The 22,762-nt window shown below is 44.9% G+C and overlaps 1 protein-coding gene and 1 long non-coding RNA gene across 7 annotated transcripts in view; both read left to right on the top strand.

The window, feature by feature from the left end:
* Positions 1-17,050, top strand: part of LOC106749864 (putative glutamate synthase [NADPH]) — a 34,377-nt gene extending 17,327 nt beyond the window's left edge. For all 6 annotated transcript variants that reach the window (XM_014629738.1, XM_014629737.1, XM_014629741.1 and 3 more), the window contains exons 9-25: positions 102-262; positions 2,521-2,626; positions 4,446-4,568; positions 5,956-6,188; positions 6,450-6,549; positions 6,660-6,994; positions 7,117-7,357; positions 7,614-7,751; positions 7,960-8,145; positions 8,237-8,520; positions 8,899-9,655; positions 10,454-10,788; positions 10,931-11,069; positions 11,185-12,085; positions 12,412-12,809; positions 13,037-13,724; positions 14,078-17,050. In XM_014629738.1, the coding sequence (XP_014485224.1) occupies positions 102-262; positions 2,521-2,626; positions 4,446-4,568; positions 5,956-6,188; positions 6,450-6,549; positions 6,660-6,994; positions 7,117-7,357; positions 7,614-7,751; positions 7,960-8,145; positions 8,237-8,520; positions 8,899-9,655; positions 10,454-10,788; positions 10,931-11,069; positions 11,185-12,085; positions 12,412-12,809; positions 13,037-13,724; positions 14,078-14,217 (5,265 nt within the window). In that variant the 3' untranslated portion in view covers positions 14,218-17,050. The remainder of the gene's footprint in view (positions 1-101; positions 263-2,520; positions 2,627-4,445; positions 4,569-5,955; positions 6,189-6,449; positions 6,550-6,659; positions 6,995-7,116; positions 7,358-7,613; positions 7,752-7,959; positions 8,146-8,236; positions 8,521-8,898; positions 9,656-10,453; positions 10,789-10,930; positions 11,070-11,184; positions 12,086-12,411; positions 12,810-13,036; positions 13,725-14,077) is intronic.
* Positions 17,051-19,163: 2,113 nt separating this feature from the next.
* Positions 19,164-21,418, top strand: LOC106749879. Its single transcript, XR_001374891.1, has 4 exons — positions 19,164-19,276; positions 19,733-19,785; positions 19,869-19,990; positions 21,134-21,418. It is a non-coding gene; the product is annotated as an uncharacterized LOC106749879 (long non-coding RNA).
* Positions 21,419-22,762: the final 1,344 nt, after the last annotated feature.

Below are 22,762 nucleotides of genomic sequence, written 5' to 3'. Positions count from 1 at the left end.
CGTCGCCGGCGCTGCGTTTCCTTAGCTTTCCGCAGCCTTCCTGGTCCACCGAGAATCCCGGTCCATGTGCAATACGCCTGAAACATCGTTACTGAATCCAGGCTGTCATGACGATGGTGCCGGAGGCTTGGCAAAACGACTTGACGATGGTCACCGAGAAACGCGACTTCTACCATTGGTCGGCGTGCGCCATGGAACCTTGGGACGGCCCGGCACTCCTCACCTTCACCGACGGCCGCTACGTCGGCGCTATCTTGGACAGGTAGAAAAATTTTCTATCTCTCGTTACGTCGTTTATGCCACACGTTTCCACGTAGGCGCCAACTCCCTCTCGTTCGTGCCATCTGGTAATCTCCGTCTACGCACTTTTGCGCCCATAGATCCACGGGTCTCTGTGAGTGCCCGGATCGGAAGCGATCCGGGCGGTTTTGTAGGTTCCTGGATCTTTGGCTTCATGATTGATCTTTAACACTTTGAATCTGATCGCGATGACTTAGGCATCGTATCGCATTTCGACTTGATATCCGTATTGCGAATTTCCCAGCTGATTCGAGAATCCTTAAGAAGCAAGACGTAGTACGTGTGTGTGGGTGTGTGTGTGGAGCATTTTGATGCTTTAACACAACATAACGAGTTGAAATTTATCGGAGAAATTCTCGAGTTTGCAAACTAAACAACCTAAGACAGTAAGTTGTTGAAACAACGTAAATGCGACGATGAATTAGGCTCTTGACTGTCAACATGCTTATCAGATGCGAAGAAGAGATGAAAGTGCGTTGATACGCTATATTGCAAGAAGTCCCTGAAAACTTACTAAAGAGAATTCACTTAAATTCGCTACAAGATGCACAGGTAAGTGAGTGAGTTCTTTGCACTAAGATAACTTCGTGCAATGGCGGATCAATATCGCGAGCAGTGTCGCAAATATTGATCAAACGTTCCGTTAAGGGACTGTCCCTGACGTGGAATAACTGCTGATTAATTCACCAAAATCGACGCAAGAGGAAATAATACAAGGTAAAGTTCTCGCGTTGACAGTTAAGAGCTAATGTAATTAAAAGTTACAGAGTCACGCGATCTAATTGATCTTTCGCTATCTGAAGCGGCCCTTTGCTACACTCGCAGCCTTCTGCGGCAATAAGAGACTCTTTTTTTATTTGTCAGTACTGTTATATTTTTTATTATATTTGTTGTGCTATTGCATTTTTAACATAACTCGCCGTAAAAATGTTGACTTGTCGAACATTAAGAAGGCTACCGGCTGTTCGAAATACAGTCTATCTCGGACGGAATCGTTTTACGATTTTAAGATTTCGTATTAGAGATGAACGATGCAGAGAAGCAAAGGGTCGAATCGGCAGCGAAATTCAAAGTGTTGAAAGGAGATCCTCTCCTCCCCCATTGAGAGAGAAACGAGACGCACGAAAGGATTCTGCGGTGTCGTTTGTTAGAGGAGCCGCGAAGAAAAAATGCTAGGCCACGTGGGCGTATTGCCTACGCTTTGCAAGACGCACTCAGCAGGATTAACGGTGTTCACGAAATACATGAGAACGGTGCACACGTGTACATTTACGTGCCATAGAGATACTCTCGGGTACAGGTAAACATGGATTTCCAAGGCAGAGGGAAGTCGTGCAAAACGAGCGGAATCGACGGGAATATTTCTTCCTTTAAGTCCTTCTTTTAAATTCTAACTTTATGATTGGAATTCCTGTGAAATTAAATGTATCGCAAAATGTATCTTTCGTTCTTCGGAAAGATGTAAATCTTCTTGTAAAAATATTTTGTGATCTCTTGATGGAGATTGAGTGTTTAGAATGAGAGTTAAAAATTCGGTTAGTTTAGTTGAGACTTTATTTTTGCACGATCGGTACGAAAGAAAACGGAATTTGCTGAAAGACAGCGATTGCGACAGAACGATTGATACTTCATTCAGAATCTCCAAAATGTCCGAGACCAACTGTCGCGCTAATTAATTCAGAATTAAGTGTCACATTTAATTGTAATTAACATCTTATTTCCGTTATATATATCTTCCAACGCCTTGATGTAAGCAGAATGAACAGGTGTCTCGCGGGAGGGGGGAACCCGGAGGTAAACCCGGTGAATTGAAAACGTAATTGCTCTCTCGAGCGATAAAATTGCAATGTTATCTAACGATAATTATCTAACGATAATTCTGAGCTCACGGCTTCCCTCTGCCGTGTTTCCGTACAGCTGAAGCGAGAATCGATGTTTACGATTTGCTAAGTGTCCATCGTTGTCCCAACGTGCCGCTAATGCAGGTAAATAGGGCCTAGGCCAACTGAGACTGAGAGAGCGAAAGAACGAAAGAGAGAAAGAAAGAAAGAAAGAGAGAGAAAGAGGTGAGATAGAAAGAACGAAAGTATACGCGAGTATAAGCCAGCAGGAAGGCAGGCAAGCGAACGAACGAACAGCAATGTAGTTCACAGCTGATACCTAGCGCGCGACACAGAGGTGGTGAAATACAAAAGACCTTTTTGAATTTTTGTTTGGCAGAAACGGCCTGCGCCCGTCGCGCTTCTACGTCACTAAGGATAACATGATGGTGATGGCGTCCGAAGTGGGCGTCTATGATACTCCGCCCAGCAATGTAGTCCTGAAGGTAAACGAGGAAAATAAGCGCATCCCAACGCCGGTTCCAAGGGAGTCTCTCTCTGTCTGAGGCGGAGACCTAGCTCAGTGTTTATGATTTATTCGACGAGTCACCCCCATAATCTTCTTTCCCCAGCCACCCCCCTTCACTCCGCGCCTTTTCTCTCTGTTTCTCCCAGCATAGAAACATTTCAGCTATAGAAGAGCGACGAGGAGGCTCTCCCTCTCGCGCGCCCACCCGGTGGAAGTGTCGGACCTCCTCTGGCCAAGGACCTCTCGCTCACGGGAAGCGAACCGAAAGCCCCCGCCTCTATACAATTGTACAAAAGCAATGCTTGCGCGTTTCACCGGGCGGCAGGTCGCGCTCGGTCCGCGTCTTGATCGCTTTCCTCGCTCGAGAGTCTCGCCGGTCGGCCTTTCGAAAGCCCGCTTCTCTCGGTTGAGAGCGACGTGAGTCGATCGCCGAGAGAAAAAGAGAGAGAGAAGGCGAGCGAGTTTTTTTTACTCAAGTGTTCGCTTTGCGACAGCGACTCACGTCGATGATACTCTCGAGCGCGCATCCAGACGCGGAGTAGGGCGCGCCTTGTCGACGTCATCGGGTACTCCTCTCGACGGTTCTCATTTGTCTTGTTGAACTTTATTATTATGCCACGAAACATGACCCGCTTTTTGACCTCTCGCCGGTTCCTCGTTGGAGGAAGCGGCGATGGAAGGGTAGAACTTTCTTTATCGGGAAAGATGGAAGGAGAGAGAGAGAGGGTGTTCTTTCGACAGTGAAGAAGGTCTCTCGGGATTTACGGTTGTCGAGCGCGGGAGTTGCGTTGACCGCCGCAGTGGCTTGTTGATTCCGCGTAAGAGAAGTGGTTTTGCAGATTTTGTGGCTTGATAGTTGCATGCCCGCCCGCAAATTTTAAGTTCCAGAAGGTCTTTGGTTACACGAGTCGTTGATCATGTGCGTCCTTTGGTTATATATTTATCCTCAGCCAGGCTCTCGAATCCGTGGCGTCTTCGTTCTGGGATGCAAGCACCGTCATACGATTTGTTTGGCGCACGAGCTCATTTTATATCTCATCGTGTCTCATCTGCGTCTAACAAATGCATTTTATTATCGCCATTGCGACATTTTGGTGCCTCGTCGGAAGCAACAAGCCAGTGTATCGTTCCAATCGTAAAAACTGTCCCGTGCTGATAAAGCGGCATGTAAAGAAAGAAATCGCACACGTTGTATCGTAACTCCTATGACGCTGCTCGCGTAATGAAAATATTCCGATAAACGAAGTTCTACCGTGCAACGACAACACTTAACACGTGAGATCGGGCAACTCGACAATTGTAATGTACTGGCACTCTGCCTTTACGAGATGATGATCGCCGCACGGTGGCCACTGAGAGAGAAATCATCATCGCTGACTTTGTCCGGAGACCCGGCGAAGATCCTCAGATGCGTTCCCGTCGATTCGCTTTTCAGTGTCGCGGAGAACGGTAACCGCTCGCCTCTAACGTTAGGGCGCGTGTGTGTTGTTACGTCGTATCTGAGGATCGAGGAACTGTGCCGAAGTGCACAGCCGAAGAGAGTCGGTAAGGGCAGGCTGTCACCAAATCGCAAATGCCTACTCGCTGTACGTCAGTACATGTATGATAGCTAATTACATATATCGTATTTTATTTATTTTTTGATCATGTATCATGTATGATGTATAATTTGTCATCTAGGGACTAGGTTTGTATAGAGCTGTAGGACCGTCATCCAGTGCTGTCATATGAATGTCGATCATATTCGACGTCGATCCCCGTTCTATGGCGATTATTTGTGTCTCTTTTATTTGCAGAGTCGCTTGAAGCCCGGCCGAATGCTTCTCGTTGACACCGAAGAGAAGAGGATCATAGAGGATGTCGAGTTGAAGTTGCAGATCGCTCGTAGCAGGCCGCACTCCAAGTGGCTCAAGGAACAGGTAACTGGAAAACGCGCGCGCGACCCCCGGAAGACACGCGGGTTCTCAATATCTGTGGTCGCGAGAAAAGTCTACTATCTTCTGCCGTGCGGTTACACGCGCGTTAGACGCCGGCGGCATTTGACGCAAATGATCTTTGATCGTCCATCATCGTTGGCGAGGCACGTTCTTATCGGGTTGGGAAACGTGCAATGCACGTGTTGTATATTGAATCATCATCATCATCGTGGCCTGCTTTATCGTTGTTATGTTTACTTTGTAGCCCGCTCATTTGAATTTAATTGCTTCGTATCTGAGAGTCAGCCATTCTCTCTTTCTCTCGCGAAAAAAGTACGCAAATTCCAGATCGAACGAGACTCGCGCCGTAATTCTCAAGGAGGGAGAGCGTAATGTTGAAAAAGACGCCATTTTGTATCATACGCGTCATTTCATATGACTAATATTTGCATGAATAATAACAAGATTATCGCCACGCTTGTCCGCATTCGTCCACACAAGCGAATTCGCTCGCTTCCCCTCATCTTGCCTTCGAACGTACCGGACGATCGATCGATTGATTAACGCTTTCTTTTTCATTGACCGAATAACACAACCGCGCCAACGTGATTACGCCGCCTCGTCAGACAGTTAACACGCTAGTTCCGCTGATTTTAGCTGTCCCCAATCGCGCGATTAACACGATCGTGTTAACTTACAAAATTGTCGCACCAGTTTGCAAGAAAAAGTTCTAATGCCACGATAACTTTTCCCCCCCATTGCTGTGCGTGCTGGTACCGTCGTGTACAGAGGGTGAGTCGTCCTGAACGTATTATTATATGAATGTGTGTCACTTCTTTCTAACACTATGCATCTTCTGTTCGTACTAAACACTGCCATGTTACCGTCTCGAAAGAGTGACTTTCATCTCTGTCACTCACTTTTACGCCCACAATCGGATACAATCGAGACCAATTGAATGCTTTTGAAAAGCATTAAGAAAAAATATGCCGGTTTCAAATCCGTTAGCATCTATCGGTGTCTCAACTGTGCCCGATTGTAATCTAATAGACGGGACGGGAAAAATGACCATGTTGAAAGTCACTTTTTTCCGAACGTAGAATGTACATTCAGAGATAGAAGAACTCTATTGCATGATAATCGGAATGGAGATATTCATATGTAGTGATTAACTATATCTGTGATTTTGTGTTTTCACACTCGAAGGTGTTTGATGTACGAAGATAGATACACGAATATGGTGACTTTAAAGTACGGATGAGTAAAATTCCGAAATGCACGTCCGATTGCCGAGTATCCATTCTACTCTTCAGTCTCTTCTTCACAATGTATAGGAATGCGTTTGCAAACCGGCTAACGGCGGTAATAAACGGTGCTCTCTCGAATACAGATTACTATGGATGAATTGCGCGCAGCGCACGTCCACAATACCAATGCAGAAGACGTGATCGAGAACAGGCAGGTGTCCATCGAGACGGAAATCGCGAAGAAGAACGCCATCAACGATATAAATGGCGAGGTTTCGGCTGTGAATAAAGTATGGAGTGGCGACAAACGACTCTCTCTTTATGGCTACACTCTGGAAACCATCAATTTGCTACTCTTGCCTATGGTGCAGACCAAGTACGTTAGCAAAGTTGAAACTTTTTTGTCCCCTCCCCCCTCCCAATATTTCAACGCTATTTCTAACGTTGTTAATCTACCAATTGACGGATTTTAAGCGATTCAAGTTGAACGAGAAATGTGCGCGCGTGAAGCTCAATCATGGAATCGTGCGGGCGAATTTGACGAATTGAACGAAGCTGTTGAATAATATTGCCTTAATTGCCCCATAATCAATACTCATAAATGTTCATCGATGTAATCGTAAACTGAAAATTTCAGGAAAGAAGCACTGGGATCCATGGGCAACGACGCTCCCTTGGCATGCTTGTCGGAGTTCCAGCCGTTGTTGTACGATTACTTCAAGCAATTGTTCGCGCAGGTACGCGGCCTCATTAACTTTTAACGTGCGGAATTCACCGGGCGAAGAAAGCAAAGTTTGACTTCCGCGAATTAACGAGAGAGTCCGCCGATACGTGATCTCTGTTTTAGGTGACTAATCCGCCGATCGACCCGTTCCGCGAGAAGATCGTGATGTCGATGCTCTGCCCGATCGGGCCCGAGAGCAATATTCTGGAGCCGAGCGAGTTGCAAGTGCATCGCTTGTTCTTGCCGCAACCTATACTGTCGCTGATTGACTTGGAGGTCATCAAGCGCACCACTCACCGTGGATGGAGGACGAAGGTAATTGACATCACTTACCCCGTCGAAGACGGGCCCGGTGGGCTGCTGAAGACGCTGAACCGCGTGAATAACGAGGCGAACGCGGCCGCTAGACAGGGTTATCAGATGCTCGTATTGTCCGATCGTCAGGGTGGCCCAAAGAGGTGAGCTCTAACTCAAACGAGCAAAAAGAACGGGACGATCTCATAGGACGACGCTGTGAGAGAGAAAATGTGTGGGAAACGCGAAGAAGTTTCCACAATTCAAATCGATCCGTCGATTTTAGAGTGCCGGTTAGCAGTTTGTTGGCTTTGGGCGGCGTTCATCATCATCTGATTGAGGAGCGACAGCGAATGAAGGTCGGCCTCGTCCTGGAAACAGCGGAGGCACGAGAGGTCCACCACATCTGCGTGTTGCTCGGTTACGGAGCGGACGCTATATGTCCTTACTTGGTGTTCGAGATGGCGAAGAACCTGAGAGCGGACAACGTTTTCGACACAAACTTCACCGACAAAATTATCTATAGGGTGAGCACGATAAAACGGAGATCCTCGTAAAGTGAATTCAGTAATCGTTCTAAAAATCACTTATTAACAGAAAAAGGAGAACTCTTTACATAAGTATAAGAAGAAAATAGCGTGAGGACAGAAATAAAAGAGAGAAAGAGAGAGAGAGACAATGGTATAAATGAAGTAACATAACGATAATTGTAGAAAGTTTCCTTCTTTTTGCGCGCGACAGACAAGTTAGGAAGGTGGCAATTAACTCGTTCGAATATTGTAGAATTACGCGGACGCGATGGAACGAGGAATCGCGAAAGTGATGGCGAAAATGGGAATCTCGACTCTGCAGTCTTACAAGGGAGCGCAGATATTCGAGGCAGTTGGACTGGCCGACGAGGTTATCGATAAGTGCTTCAAGGTGCGCAGCGCCTGCCTTGGCAATAATTTTGCCTATTTTCCTCTTATCCCCGCGAATACAAGTGATTAGAAATTGGATCCAATTCATGACGCTCGATGATTCCAACTGTTTTCAATGATGTACTTCGACACCGAATCTCGCGTATCTTATCTATATATAGTGAACGATAGATTCGTTAACATTCGAGTTTTGCGCGTTTAATTCTTAGGGCACTCAGTCGCGCATCGGCGGCGTGACGTTCGATATTCTGGGCAAGGAGGCGTTCGAGAGGCATCAGGTCACGTATTGGGAGAAGCCCATGGACATGCTGGTGATTCGCAATCCGGGTATCTATCATTGGCGATCCGGCGGCGAGAAGCATATCAACGATCCCACTAGCATCGCGAATTTACAGGTAACAAATGATGAATTGCAAGGCTAGCACGGTGTAACGCTCGCTGCAACATCGACATCCGCTGCAAAAAAAAACACTACGTACGTTTCAGGACTACGTTGTCTCCAAGAGCAACTCTGCCTACGAGAATTACCGCAGGACCACGATGGAAGTGGTGCAAGCCTGCACCCTGCGCGGCCAGCTCGAGCTGAAGAAGTCGCGCGAGCCGATCTCTATTACGGAGGTGGAAGCGGCGTCGGAGATCGTGAAGCGTTTCGCGACCGGCGCGATGAGCTTCGGCAGCATTTCCATGGAGGCTCACACCACACTGGCGATCGCTATGAACCGCATCGGCGGCAAATCGAACACCGGCGAAGGCGGAGAAAATGCGGACAGGTATGAAAACGAGGGGCAAGATTCGAGCGAGGAAGATGACAATTCATTTGCCATCCAACTACCTCATTAAGTCCGATATCAGAATTCAATGATTCAGCTAATTTCGATCATTGCTTGCTTTGCCCCAACTGGTCTTCAACCGTGAACACGATACAATAAACACCAAGTGGCAACAACGTTACATCAATATTATAATTTCTCGTTCAACAATCTAACTATTACGTACATGTGTTACACTTATATTGTTAAGTGAGAAATTATAATATTGACGTAATGTTAATTCATTTATTGGGGTTTAGTATTCACTTCTAATGACCCACGAAATCGCCAGAGATATCAATTAGATTTCTGACCCGGTTCGTTCCCGACCTTCCGCAGATACCTGAACCAAGATCCGGAATTCAGCAAACGCTCGTCGATCAAACAGGTGGCGAGCGGCCGCTTCGGCGTGACCGCCAGCTACCTGGCGAACGCGGACGACCTACAGATCAAGATGGCGCAAGGCGCGAAGCCGGGCGAGGGTGGCGAGCTACCCGGCTACAAGGTCACCGCGGAGATCGCCGCGACCAGACATTCGGTAGCTGGGGTCGGCTTGATCTCGCCGCCGCCGCACCACGATATCTATTCCATCGAGGACCTGGCCGAGCTGATCTACGACTTGAAGTGCGCCAATCCGAACGCCCGCATCTCCGTCAAGCTGGTGTCCGAGGTCGGAGTGGGCGTAGTCGCCGCCGGCGTCGCCAAGGGCAAGGCCGAACACGTGGTGATATCCGGCCACGACGGTGGTACCGGCGCCAGTAGCTGGACCGGCATCAAGTCCGCCGGGCTGCCGTGGGAACTGGGCGTTGCCGAGACGCACCAGGTGCTGACTCTGAACAACCTGAGGTCGCGAATGATCGTCCAAGCGGACGGTCAGATGCGCACGGGCTTCGACATCGTGGTGGCGGCGTTGCTCGGTGCAGACGAATTCGGCTTCAGCACCGCGCCGTTGATCGCCATGGGCTGTACGATGATGAGGAAGTGTCATCTGAACACTTGCCCGGTGGGCATTGCCACGCAAGACCCGATATTGAGGAAGAAGTTCGAGGGCAAGCCGGAACACGTGGTCAATTTCTTCTTTGCGCTGGCTGAGGAGGTATGCGGAATGCAGGAGATTCTTCTTCTTCTTCTTCTTCTCGTTTTGTCGTTTCCTCTATCTAATTCATCGTTTTTTTTTTATTTCTCGACTAATTCATGTAAAGTCTATAATCTAAATTGCAGATCGTATCGTTTAAAAGTCTATTTTTTTTGAATAGTTAAAAAACTCGATGAGTCTAAGAGACTCGGTACTGTTGAGAAACAAAAATGTAAAACAAATAATATTTGTAAATATTTATAAATGTTATAAATATTTATTTGGAGTTTACTTGATACGAATTTTTTCCGATAGAAGAACGACTGAACATAAAATAATATGTTTAAACGTGTATAAATAATTTTGCATACGTAGGATTCTTCCAATGTTTTTCCTAAAACGTTTTAATGTTTGCGGTCTTAAAAGAAAAAAAGCTGAATATTTATGTCCTATTCAAAATAGCGATAAATTCAGATATTATGCATAGTTGTGTAATAAAATCTCCAATGAGATGGAAGAAAAACAACTTACATGACTCACTTGTGATGTTTTATCGTTTCGATGAGCGCAGAGAACTCACTAATTCGTCAGCTTAAAATATTTCTCGTTTAAAAATCATCGTTCAAAGGTTATTTTGCTGAGATAAAAGTTGCCTCTTTTGGTATCAAGAATCTTCTGATGCTTTCTGCATTATTCTTTGCAGAAACAGATACAACGCAAATAATGGAACATAAATTATTTTACGCAAATGTGAAGTGTCACTTGGACGCATTTAATAAAGAATTCCTATCTAATTTTCTTGTTCTTCGTTTTTTCCAGGTTCGCTCGCACATGGCTAGCCTGGGGATCCGGAAGTTCCAAGACCTGATCGGTCGCACCGATCTCCTTAAGGTACGCGACAACATCACCATCGAGAAAGCCAAGACCCTGAACCTCAGCAACATTCTGCGATGCGCTTTGGACTTGAGACCCGGTGTGAACATCAAGGGCGGCACCGTGAAGCAAGACTTCCAGTTGGAGAACAGGCTAGACAACAAGCTGATCGAACTAGCCGAGCCTGTTTTGAACGGTGAACAGAATCGCGTCGATATCGAGATGAGCATCAACAACGAATGCAGAGCGTTTGGCTCAACCCTGAGTTACCACGTAGCCAAGTAAGCGTCTCGATATTCTCGCCTTTTTCCTCGAGCTTCGCAAAATGACTAAATGGAGCGACGCAAGCAATAATTTTCATTGTTTACTAGCAATATTATTAGACGTTCACTGATTCTCACTCACATCGTAATTGCTTCACAGGCGATTCGGAGAGGACGGATTGCCTGAGCATAGCATCAACATCAAAATGAAAGGCTCAGCGGGACAGAGTTTCTGCGCCTTCATGACGAAAGGCATCCACGTCACCCTCGAAGGCGATGCCAACGACTATGTCGGCAAGGTATAAAAAATTTTTCACGTCCTTTCAATTGAAAAATTCGTAATACTTAAACCTTTCAACATGCCGTTGAAGAGAGTTCAAACAATTGAGACCGAAACTGCCTCCATATTTGCAGGGTCTCTGCGGGGGAGAAATCGTCATATATCCTCCGAAGGACTCCGACTTCAACTCGGACCTGAATGTGATCGTCGGGAACGTCTGCCTGTACGGCGCGACCTCCGGCAAGGCTTACTTCCGCGGCATCGCCGCCGAGAGGTTCAGCGTGCGTAACAGCGGCGCAGTCGTCGTGGTGGAAGGCGTGGGCGACCACGGCTGCGAGTATATGACCGGCGGTTGCGCCTTGATTTTGGGTCTGACCGGCAGGAACTTTGCCGCCGGCATGTCCGGCGGAATCGCGTACGTCTTGGACGTGGACGGCTCCTTCAAGAGTAAATGCAACCCCGAAACGGTGGAGCTACTGCCGCTGAACAAGCCCAAAGACATCGCCTACGTGAAGCAATTGCTGGAGGAGTTCATCGAGAAAACCGGCTCCCTGATCGCGCAATGCTTACTAGCCATGTGGCCGGAACCAACCACGAGATTCGTCAAGGTCTTCCCGTACGAGTATCAGCGCGCCTTGAAGCAGCTGGAAGAGCCGAAGACGGTCGCCGTGCTGAACGGTGATTCGAAAGTCGCGGATGAGAAGGTGAAGGACATAGAGGACGCGATCGAGGACGCGGAAATGGCGCAACGCAAGTTGGACAAGATCAGAGGCTTCATGAAGTACCCGCGGCAGAAGAGCATGTACAGGCCGATTGAGAAGCGTATAGAAGACTGGGACGAGATATACAACTTCCAGGGTGTCAGGAAGACACTGCGAACGCAAGCGGCGAGGTGCATGGAGTGCGGCGTGCCTTTCTGCCAGAGCAGCCATGGCTGCCCGTTGGGCAACATCATACCGAAATGGAACGACCTCGTATTCCACTCGAACTGGAAGGAGGCCCTGAATCAGTTGTTGCAAACCAACAATTTCCCCGGTTAGTATCGCTCACTTTCGTTTCTTTGCATTTTATCCAAATTATACTTGTTTCCCCTCCGAATAATAAATTCTCCGAGAAATTTCATATCAATTTTTTCCTCAGACAAAATTTGAATGGCAAGCTACTACTATCGCAAGAAACTTTTTCGTCGTATCAACTTTCTAAATTAAATTCTTCATTATTTAAAAAAATATATAAAAATTACGTAAGACCAATGCTTTATTTTTATCATTATCTTTAATTTTGATAATATTTAATTTCTCACTTTTTGCTCGGTCAGTTATACATGTAATTGCATCTAATCAGTAATCGCAATAATCTAGAGTTTACCGGAAGAGTCTGCCCGGCGCCCTGCGAAGGTGCGTGCGTGCTGGGGATCTCAGAGCCTCCGGTAACGATCAAGAACATCGAATGCGCGATAATCGATCATGCGTTCGAGCAAGGTTGGATCGTGCCTCATCCGCCCACCAGACGAACCGGGAAGAAGATCGCCGTGGTGGGTTCCGGTCCAGCGGGATTAGCTGCCGCTCACCAGCTGAACAAGGCGGGCCACATGGTGACCGTGTACGAGAGGAACGACAGGATCGGCGGGTTGCTGCAGTACGGAATACCGACGATGAAGTTGTCGAAACAAGTCGTGCAGAGACGCGTCTCCCTGCTCGCTGCGGAGGGGATTATTTTCAGGACAGGCGTCGACGTCGGCAAGGACGTCACGACGCAGGTAAGAAACACCACATGTAGCAGAAATTTTGTAATCTGCTATCACAGAATTTTTCCCCACACTTTGAGGCAAATTTACCGCCGGAGATGTTTTCCTGTCTCGACGTGACGGTTTGTGCGCCCTGGCAAATTCCAGTTTGACATTAACTTGATATTGACTGTATCACAACTTTCCGATTCACCTGTGTAACGATTCGACGATTTTTCACGCGTTATGACTCATCGCAGGAGCTTCGGGAACAATACGATGCAGTATTGCTAACTACCGGCGCGACCTGGCCGCGGGATCTGCCGATCCCTGGTCGGAGCAGCCTAGAGGGCATCCACTTTGCCGTCAGCTTCTTGGAGCACTGGCAGAAGAAGCAGATGGGCAACACCGCGCCCCTCGACATGCGACTGTTGGCCAAGGACAAAGACGTGATCATCATAGGAGGCGGCGATACCGGATGCGATTGCATAGCGACCTCGTTGCGCCAAGGTGCGAAGACGATCACGAGCTTCGAGATCCTGCCGACGCCGCCGGAACAGCGTGGAAAGGACAACCCATGGCCTCAATTCCCGCGAGTGTTCAAGGTGGATTATGGTCACGAGGAAGTGTCGCTGAAATGGGGCCGAGACCCGCGTAGGTACAGCACGCTGAGCAAGGAGTTCTTGGACGATGGGAATGGCCATGTGTGCGGCATCAGAACGGTGTCCGTGGAGTGGACGAAGGACGAAAACGGCCGATGGAAGATGGACGAGGTGCCGAATTCGGAGAGGGTGTACAAGTGCGACCTAGTGCTGCTCGCTATGGGTTTCCTCGGGCCCGAGAAGTACATTGCCACGGAGCTGAGCGCCGAGCTCGACGAGAGAGGGAACTACAAAACCCCGGCCGGGAAATATCACACCAGCATACCCGGCGTGTACGCGGCGGGCGGTTAGTATCGCATCTTATCGCGGTATCTTGCTATGGATACATCATTGCCGTGTGATTAGTCATGCTAAACTCAAAGTGAGTTCCATTCCGCCCGCGTCTAATTTCAGAGGTTCATTCACGGAAATTAAAAAAAATTCAGTGTAACGTAATTTGTCTGGCATAATTGTGTTAAACTTGTACGTTATATTTAATTGAATGAAGTTGATGTAAAAGTAATTTTGTACAATATAACATCTCCTTTAATTCTAGAACTTCCAATATCGAAACTAACATTAGACATTTATCGTAAGGACGAGAATATTTGTGTTCATCGTGTTATTAAATATACATATATATGTATGTTTTTATAACAGATTGCAGACGTGGGCAGTCTCTCGTAGTATGGGCGATCTCGGAGGGCCGATTGGCTGCGAAGGAAATCGACCTAGCCTTGATGGGAGAGACCGGCCTTCCCGGAAGCGGTGGTGTCATAGCTGCTGGCGTTACCGCTTAAGGATCTTCGCGATGGATGTTGGTCTTCCAGTTAGAATACGAAAAGACCTACCGCGTGCGCGCACCGCCAGAAACGAGTCGTATCGACTGTTAGGAGACGAGAGGAGGGTCCTCGAAGATTCAAGGATGCAGGATCCGGGATTCGAAAATTCCGAGAATCCCAGAAGAAACGAGCCTAGAATTGTAGGGTGTCTATGATTCAGGAGTCCGGAGAATGTAACCATTCGGAAATCCGAGGATTCGAGTCTTCGACAATCCGAGGATTTGAGCTTTTGGTGATCCGAGGATCTATAGTTCCTCGGATTTGGTGGCGCAAGATCAAGGAATCTTGGAACAAGATAACTGAAAAATTTAAGGTTTTGAAGGTATAATGAAGGTAAAATATACACACACAATTTTTAGCAACTTAATGATCAGGGAACTCGTGGATTACAACTTCCAGCAATCCGAGGAATTGTACATCTTGGGATTGAAGAATTCGAATATTCAAGAATCTAACAACGAGAAGATTAGAAATGTGTGTATGTACTAATTTCCTAAGGGAACAATTCGAGAATTCAAGGATCCAAAATGTTAATCATTTAAGAATAAAACAATCTCAAAATCTCAACACCCGAAAATAAAAAAAAATCAAGAATTTGAGAGCTTTTGTGAAATCGAAAGAATTAACGGCGTATCTATTTTGTGTTATGAAAGTAACATCAGTAATCTGAAAAATTGGAATACATGTCTATCTAAGAAAAATTTAACATCGAACAAGTGAGAGATAAAAAATTCTAAGAAACACAAGGATCCACGATATCTAATGACACGACAAACTAAAAATTCAAGGAGCTAATGAGTTCGAGATAGGTTCTCAGAACACGAGCTGAGAATGTGATAACCAAGTGAGAAACGAGAAACGAAGTAAGATAATTTCGTTGCGCGAATCTCTCCGTGTTAGTAACGGAAATATTAAATAAATGTAATTCCGTAACGTAATGTAGTAAAGCCGTCTAATGCAAGCGTTTGGTTCGTCCAAATAGAATTAATTACACGCGAGAATTAGAGCTTCGAGTAATAAAGAAAAACCTGAGATGTCGGAGCGAACTGTAGCAGAATCTACATTACGCGGTACACTTCACCAAACGAACTGTTTGTTTTAACATGCAACTGCAAATTTATTCATTTGGAATTAAAAATTCGGATGCTTCTCTAAAACGCTATTTATCGCGAGTATATCTGTATATGAAATTTTTTTTATGTTCCTAGTTCTACGCAGTGAATATCGAGAAGTTGGTTTATATCCTCAATCAGTCTTTTATGCGCATATTTTTGATTTTTTAAACACAATTATGAAACTACTTCTTATAGAATCATAATTATTAAGGAAATATACGCAAGTACAAGAAGAGTATCCGTGTATCTAAGAAAAAGAACACTATATATCTGTGACATTTATTATGTTGCGACATAGAATAAATATATTCTTGCATTTAAAAATATCTATATTTTAGATTTTATTATATATTTTATTTTATCATTTTATTATATCGTCAGAGATATTATATTAGTGGTTTTTCACACGCAAAATAAACGAACCATTTGTTTTGTATATAGCCTCATTTTTTCTGAAGTTATAAGTTACTATTTAAAAATTGAAAATACAAGCAGAAAAGAATCAAAGAAAACAAGAAGATATACGGGTACTTTTGTTGTACAACATTTATTTTTTGTTCATCGTCAGTATATGATGTTTACTATTAGTATTTTTGACGTTCGGCTTCGATTCTAAGCGATCGCCTAGATTGCCTATCATCATATCATTACGGATCTGCTCGTATTATCGGCGGGATGAATTACACGAGTTACCGAAAGATTATAGAATAGCATAAAAAATAAGAGAACAATGTAGCACTTGTACTATATAATGTCGTCCACTGTAATTCCATTTATAATTCCGTCAATTAATTCAACGTCGCGTCTCCACAAGCCGATATGTGGAACGATATGTCAACTCTTTAACCGCAATTTTAATTCAATTAAGCACAATGTGGATGAATTGTCTCCTAACTATTTTTTAGGAAAGAAGGAACATCTTTTGAAGCACGTTAACGATCGTATATGCTTAAAAGAAAGAAAAATAGGTACAGTAAATGCAAGGGAAAAGGATAATGAAAAGGTAAAAGTCTTGGGAAATGCTCGGTGTAACAGAATTGCAAAAATTAGATACGATAAAAGCGGAAACAAACGTACGTTAACAAAAAAAGAAAGAAGGTAAATACGACATGCAGTACATGTAACGCGAAAGATCTAAACTCTTCCAATTAAATATCACGTCGGATAATTAACCGAAGTACCTATCTTCTTAATCTCCTGATTACATATGGTAGGAAAAACGAAGAAACGCTTCAACTTGAAATGCGATTATATATAGGTTAAGAATAACGACGAGACTTCGTGTTTAAACAACACAAAAGTAAATCGGCAGTATCGGTTAAGGAATTCATGTCATTGTAACCTAAGTAGATTTTCGCAGGCTGAAGATACATCGTTTGAGTTACGTTCGTGTGAACTACAGTTGCACTCTTAGGCGCGTCCCATTAGGAAGAGAAGATTAGCGCTTTCAATCGCTTCGTTCTTGCAAGGCTCACCGCCACTTACGAAGAAGAAATCTATAGCTCTAGACCCGAAATTGAAAATTTCTCACCGAGAGCCAATCATCAACGACAAGAGGAATTAACGATTCGTATTAGACGCGGTTCATTTGTAACGCGATTTACCATTTATTTATACCACTGTAAATTTCAAAATACACACAATATCTTGAGACAATAAATATATATTGAATGTTACGAACAAAAGAAACGCGCATTACCTCGACTCTCGTCAACATCGTAACAGAAGACAATGCGATCGATAGCGAGAACAAAAATGCCGAGAGCTTCGCGGCGCAACGCAAGCTCTCGGTCCGTGTCGCGCAATTCGGAAATTGAGGAAGAATTCTTGCCTCCTTCTTTTCAAGTTTCGAAAACGAAGCTGCAAGAGACTGAAGAGGATAACGTCAGTCACATCATCGGCTATATTCGCAAAGAAATATTTCGATCGGTCGCAGATACGATTTACGAAAATTATTTACAGAGAGCGGTTTACAGCTACGTCACCGACTGCGTGTACGAGGCTTGGATGCGCGCATTTCGGGTAATTAAAAAAAAAATCGTGGAAACATTGCACGATAATGGCATCGTGAAAATGGACGAAATTTTGGTGGAAATTTCCCAGTGATTGCGCGAAAGCGATGTTTACAATGAGAACTTAAGACGTAAAACTTAAGTCTTAAGCCGTAGTAGGAAATTAACCAATCCCAATCGATTATCCTCACACTCGACTGTGGTCGGTCAATTTCCTACGACTTAAGGCTTAAAATTCAAGTCTTACGTTTTAAAAATTCTTATTGTAGGTATCATTTGAAATGATTAATCATATAACAATGATTTTATCTGAATAAAATTTCTAAATGAAATAAATAAGAAATAAATAATAAATAAAAGAAATAAATTTGTCAAAAATGTGACAAATCAGATTGATAATTCTTCATTTTGTTATATATCATAATGTATAATTAGTATAATTTGCCTTGTATAATTTTTCTGATTTCGTCCCGCAGTGGGTGCATTTAGAATACGATAATCGAGAAGTATTCCCTTCGATGTCGGACAGTGGGATCTCAGAGGCATCGGACGATCCTCGATTTCGTCGTGGCGTCCCAACGGTGTATGGACGACTTGAGAAATTAATTCCAGTTCGAAAATCGCTAAATCATTGCCGAATGACTCACGCGAAAGGTGCAAAGACGCGTCATAAACATTTAAATACAAAGACAACATAACATAGATATTACATAATTACGGAAATTACGTAGTTCAATTAAGGAAGTCGAACACATAATTACCTCCCCGGATGTAATTGTAGGCCGATCAAATTTCTAACGATAAAAAATACAGGTCCATTCTCACGCGAGTTTCGATGAAATTTTTCATCATACAGTTCGCTGTAAAAGTCATCAGTGATGACGTCACGAATTAATGAAGGAACACTTGTTAAAACACGATCACCGGTGTGCACGTAACGATTCGATACCGTACAGCGCCAATACAAATAATGAATCATTCGCGCGGATCTCGGATCGATGATCTCATTCACCGAATCGTATATGCCGCCGAAACTGTCGATCGTGGCGACAACTTCAGGTTGAGAGCGCGCTACTTCGACTGCGTTCAGAGGACTCACCCACACACGAATGCTCCGCCTCCGTAGAGCCAATTTACGATAGATCGTTGATCGACGTATTTCCACGATCATCCGATTCACCCAGCGCTCGCGAAACTCCGAGACTTTGGCACTCACGACATGCGTTCGCGCGCGTATCTCGCTCGAACGAAGCGAGATACGAGGGATGAACGAATTTTCCTCACACCGACGCGTAACGGTCGCGCGATACGATGCCGACGCTGCACTCGCTTGAACGCTCGCGGCCAGTTCGCCGTCGGATTCGCCCCCAATTTCGACATCACGGCGAAAACTCGACACAAATTTCACGCAACACGCACGTCGGCTGTTATTCGCGCACGTAACATCGCCGCGGGATCGCCGGCGACCAGCGAAACGCGCGGAAAATTGCGGAGCGACTTCGCCGCGCTTCGAACAGGAATGGAGCGCCGCGAGAGACTGCGCATGCGCACGGACTGTGCGCGAAGGTGCGCTAGTCAAGCGAGAGACTCCGCTGCACTTCATTTTGATTCTCTCGGACGTTCTCGCTCGCGATTGTAATGTTAATGCAATGTTAAATCAACTGAGAAAGCAACCCGGGTTTTTCGATCGATTTTCAATGATACGCAAATGTCTTAAGTCTGACCGCGAATTCCAACCGCGAGTACTCAACTTGAATCACGCCGACATGTAGGAGAAGACGCTCAGAGCAACAATGAAACTTCGTTTTACGAGTCTGTTGTGCATATGACGCATAAATAACCGGAATCTCGCGACTTTTATTGCACCGATGACGAAATACGAATAAATTGGTGAGTATGCGCGCCGAAGTCTCAAACGAAACGATCACTCGCGGCTGATCTAAAGTTAGGAATGCGTCCTCGAATTCACTTAAGAAATAAACATCGCAAGTACAACATTTTAACTCTCAATGTAACATACTTGCGATATTTTTCTCCAAACGATTTCTCTCGTCTCGTATATAAGAGCAGTAACTTCCGAAATGAAGCATCGGGAAAAGTTAGGTTAACCGTGAGATATCGCATTTAATTACTCTTTAGGAATGTTAAACTGTAGCTACTCGTGACAAAATGGCGATATCGCGACAATTTTCGAGTTATAAACGACGAAAGAGTCTGCCACATCTTGTGTAGAATTTCTCAGCGCTCTCAAGTCCGTCATTGTACGTGTACGCACTGTCATCTGTTATTGATTTCCGCAACTCAGCTGATATTGATTGCCATCGCTACATTAATTTTCTCTTTCAGTTCTCTTGCCTGCGCGGCATCAATGGCCAATTCTGATCGTTCGCGACTCAGAGGTATATTTTGTTATTCTTTTATTTCACAATCGAATCCCTGAATCTGATGTCAAATGCGCTATTGAAATATTTTATGATTGTAGGACACAGCGATTAGCCGTTGTGTGAACACAGACTTCTATATATATATATATATATATATATGTATATATGTATTAGACCTCGTACCTCTTATATATCAGCCTTATATGCATGTATCTTAAATGTAAGTATCAAAATTAGGACACAGTATATACGCGAAATAAGTGCACAAATCATTTTTACATTTTACGTTGCCACGTTAGATTCCAAGTGTGGCAAAAAGTTTCTTTACAAACTTTAAAACATTATTTGATCTGCTTTTCGCACGAGAATACCGTTAAAGTGCGTGGCAAAAGAGTGTCGAGGTATCAACCATAAAGATTGTGAGATATCTTTCTTTAAGTATTTTACAATTTACAACCGTTCAAGCACCAGCCGCATTCTTTGTGCTCTTATTTCACGCACACGTTCTAACTTATGTACAAGTTACGTACATAAAGATCGGGCGATAAGCAGCAATACGCGGTACAGTGATTACATAGTCTGCGGTTGTGAGCGAGTCAAAACGATCAGAAGTTAAAATCGATATAATTGAATCGACGTAGTTCTCGGTGAATTCGCTTTTCTATGTTTCACGTATAGAAGTTTCACACAAATCGACGCGTTGTCGTTGCCACGAAAGAAAAAAAAGAAAAAGAAGAAATAAACGCGGGGATCATTTTCGTGCACCGGGAGCATCGATATCTGTGCTTACCGAAAATACACTGCTGCTAAGCCCCGATCGTGATTACCGTCGACCGGCATATGGCACACACCAACTCTGTGACCAGTATGCGAGTCGAGATCAATAACCGCGACAATCTCAATTTCTACGGGATTTAGACATTTTTACTCCGGCGAGAATATGTATCTCGCGTGGAGAGGAGAAAGCGCCGTGAGATACATTTTCACAAAACGTCANCACTCTTTCACTTTCTCCGTCTCTCTCTCTCTCTCTCTCTCTCTCTCTCTCTCTCTCTCCCTATCTCTCTCTTTCTTTCTGCTCTCTCCTCTCACTCTAAGTTTTAGTTCCGTGTGGGACATTAACTTTCGGGATTTTTCATTCCCCCTCTCCCTCACCTCCTCTCACTCGCACGCACGCACACACACTGTCCTCTCTCTTTCTCCCGAACGATCCCACACGGTCCCGCTCCAGAGTTCAGCGGAATATTCCACGGACGAGGGGTGGCATCCTCGTCTGGCAACGGGCGAACGGATGAAACCGTCCTCGTTGCTCTCACACTCCGTAAACTCCGTGCCGTTTCTAACCACTCGCTTCTCTTTACAGCCTCCCCGCGCCCATCGCCCGTCATCACGCTTTTCGCACCCACTCTCCGTCGCGACGGGGCCTGGATATTTCGGCAGCTAATCAAAAGAAAAGGACCATGCCTGTTACTACGGAAACTCAAGACTTGCTGTCTCCTTTTCTTTCGCCCGATAATAACAACGAGGGAAACTTTGCGACTTGAAGAAAAACGAGAATTCAGAATTAAGGAGTGAGTATGCGCCACAATCGATTAAAGAAAAAAAAATTGAAACTTATTCATGTATTTTCAATTTAATATTAACTGTACAAAAATGCGCAGATTCAATCATACTAGACGAATATTTGTATACGCGAATGTACGAAGAACCGAAGTAGCAACTAAAAATTATTATTATACGTGTGAAGTAGTGGTGTTGCACCAGTTGCACTAAGCAGGTGGTTCGATCCTTACGACATGATGGATTTTTCTTTCTTTGTATGTCTCTCCTGTCAATGTCGACCAAATCGTCCTGAGCCCTGGTTTTATGTTGACCACGAAATCTGTTAGGATACTTACCCTCACGTGTCACAACTTCTCAGTCTCATAAACATGTCATCTCACGTCTTGGTCCTTTCTAGTAGCAGTCACGGACAATGGCACAGGAGGCGCTCATTGTCCCCTTTAACGAGGCCTAAGCATGAAGGGAAGCGGTTTTGTCAATGTTTCTCTTGTATTTTTTTTTACGCACAGCATGTCGAGGATGACCGACGAGCGATCGCTTTTCTGCACACACAAAACATCTCGTAGTGTTCTAAAATGGTCCTTCGTAAAATCGTCAGTATTTACTTCGCCATAACTTAATTTTGATTCCGTTCCCGACCATAACGCGACTCCGAGATTCTCTGCGCTAATGGATCGCCGTTTCAACTCCTTTTGTGCGCTGCTACCCGGGCTCTTTCCTCATAATTTTCCCTGATTTTTCCGGGATCCGTTCTTGTTTCTTCCTTAAGTGCCTAAGTATATCGAAGATTTCTCTTTGGAGACCACTAGATATTCTTTTTTCTGATTTGCTGATCTGATACCTCCTTTAGTGTCTTACCATTAACTATATTAATAATTAATAAAAAAAGTCTATGTACACATTATCATATCAATTTTTTGTGCATGTATGTGCATATAATCGTGCAGAGAAATTTTCTAACGAGTCAAAATATCGCATACGCGAAAAGCAAAAGTACTAATTACACGGGTCGTCCATTTATTTCGGTCTGCCCGAACGGGACCGTCGTCATCGTCGCGAGTGCGCCTCAAATAATTTGGCACGAGCGTACTTTTAAGAGCCGAAAGTTACGCGATGTCTATTATTTCTACAGTTTATCCTGCGCTTACCGGTAATGTAAACAGAGACACGCATTCAGCGTCAAACGCTGGATAGAACAGGAACGGACACGTTTAAAGCCGCAGGAGCGACCAGAATACGGGTCGAAGTGTCAATATCGATCTACCTGTTTAGCAGGATCGTCTCAACGACTACCGTTTCGGTACCTCGTGCTGTTTTCTTTCTCTTCCCTCCACTGCTCGCCCCTCGTTGCTCTTTTTTGTCCTTCTCCCACTTCACTCGCTTCAGTTTCTCTCTTTCGTTGTTAGCCTCTACTCTGCCCTTCACCCCT

This window comes from Dinoponera quadriceps, unplaced genomic scaffold, assembly GCF_001313825.1.
Source record: "Dinoponera quadriceps isolate SergipeBrazil2010 unplaced genomic scaffold, ASM131382v1 scaffold3290, whole genome shotgun sequence".
NCBI lineage: Eukaryota > Metazoa > Arthropoda > Insecta > Hymenoptera > Formicidae > Dinoponera > Dinoponera quadriceps.
This window is presented reverse-complemented; position numbering and strand designations above follow the sequence as displayed.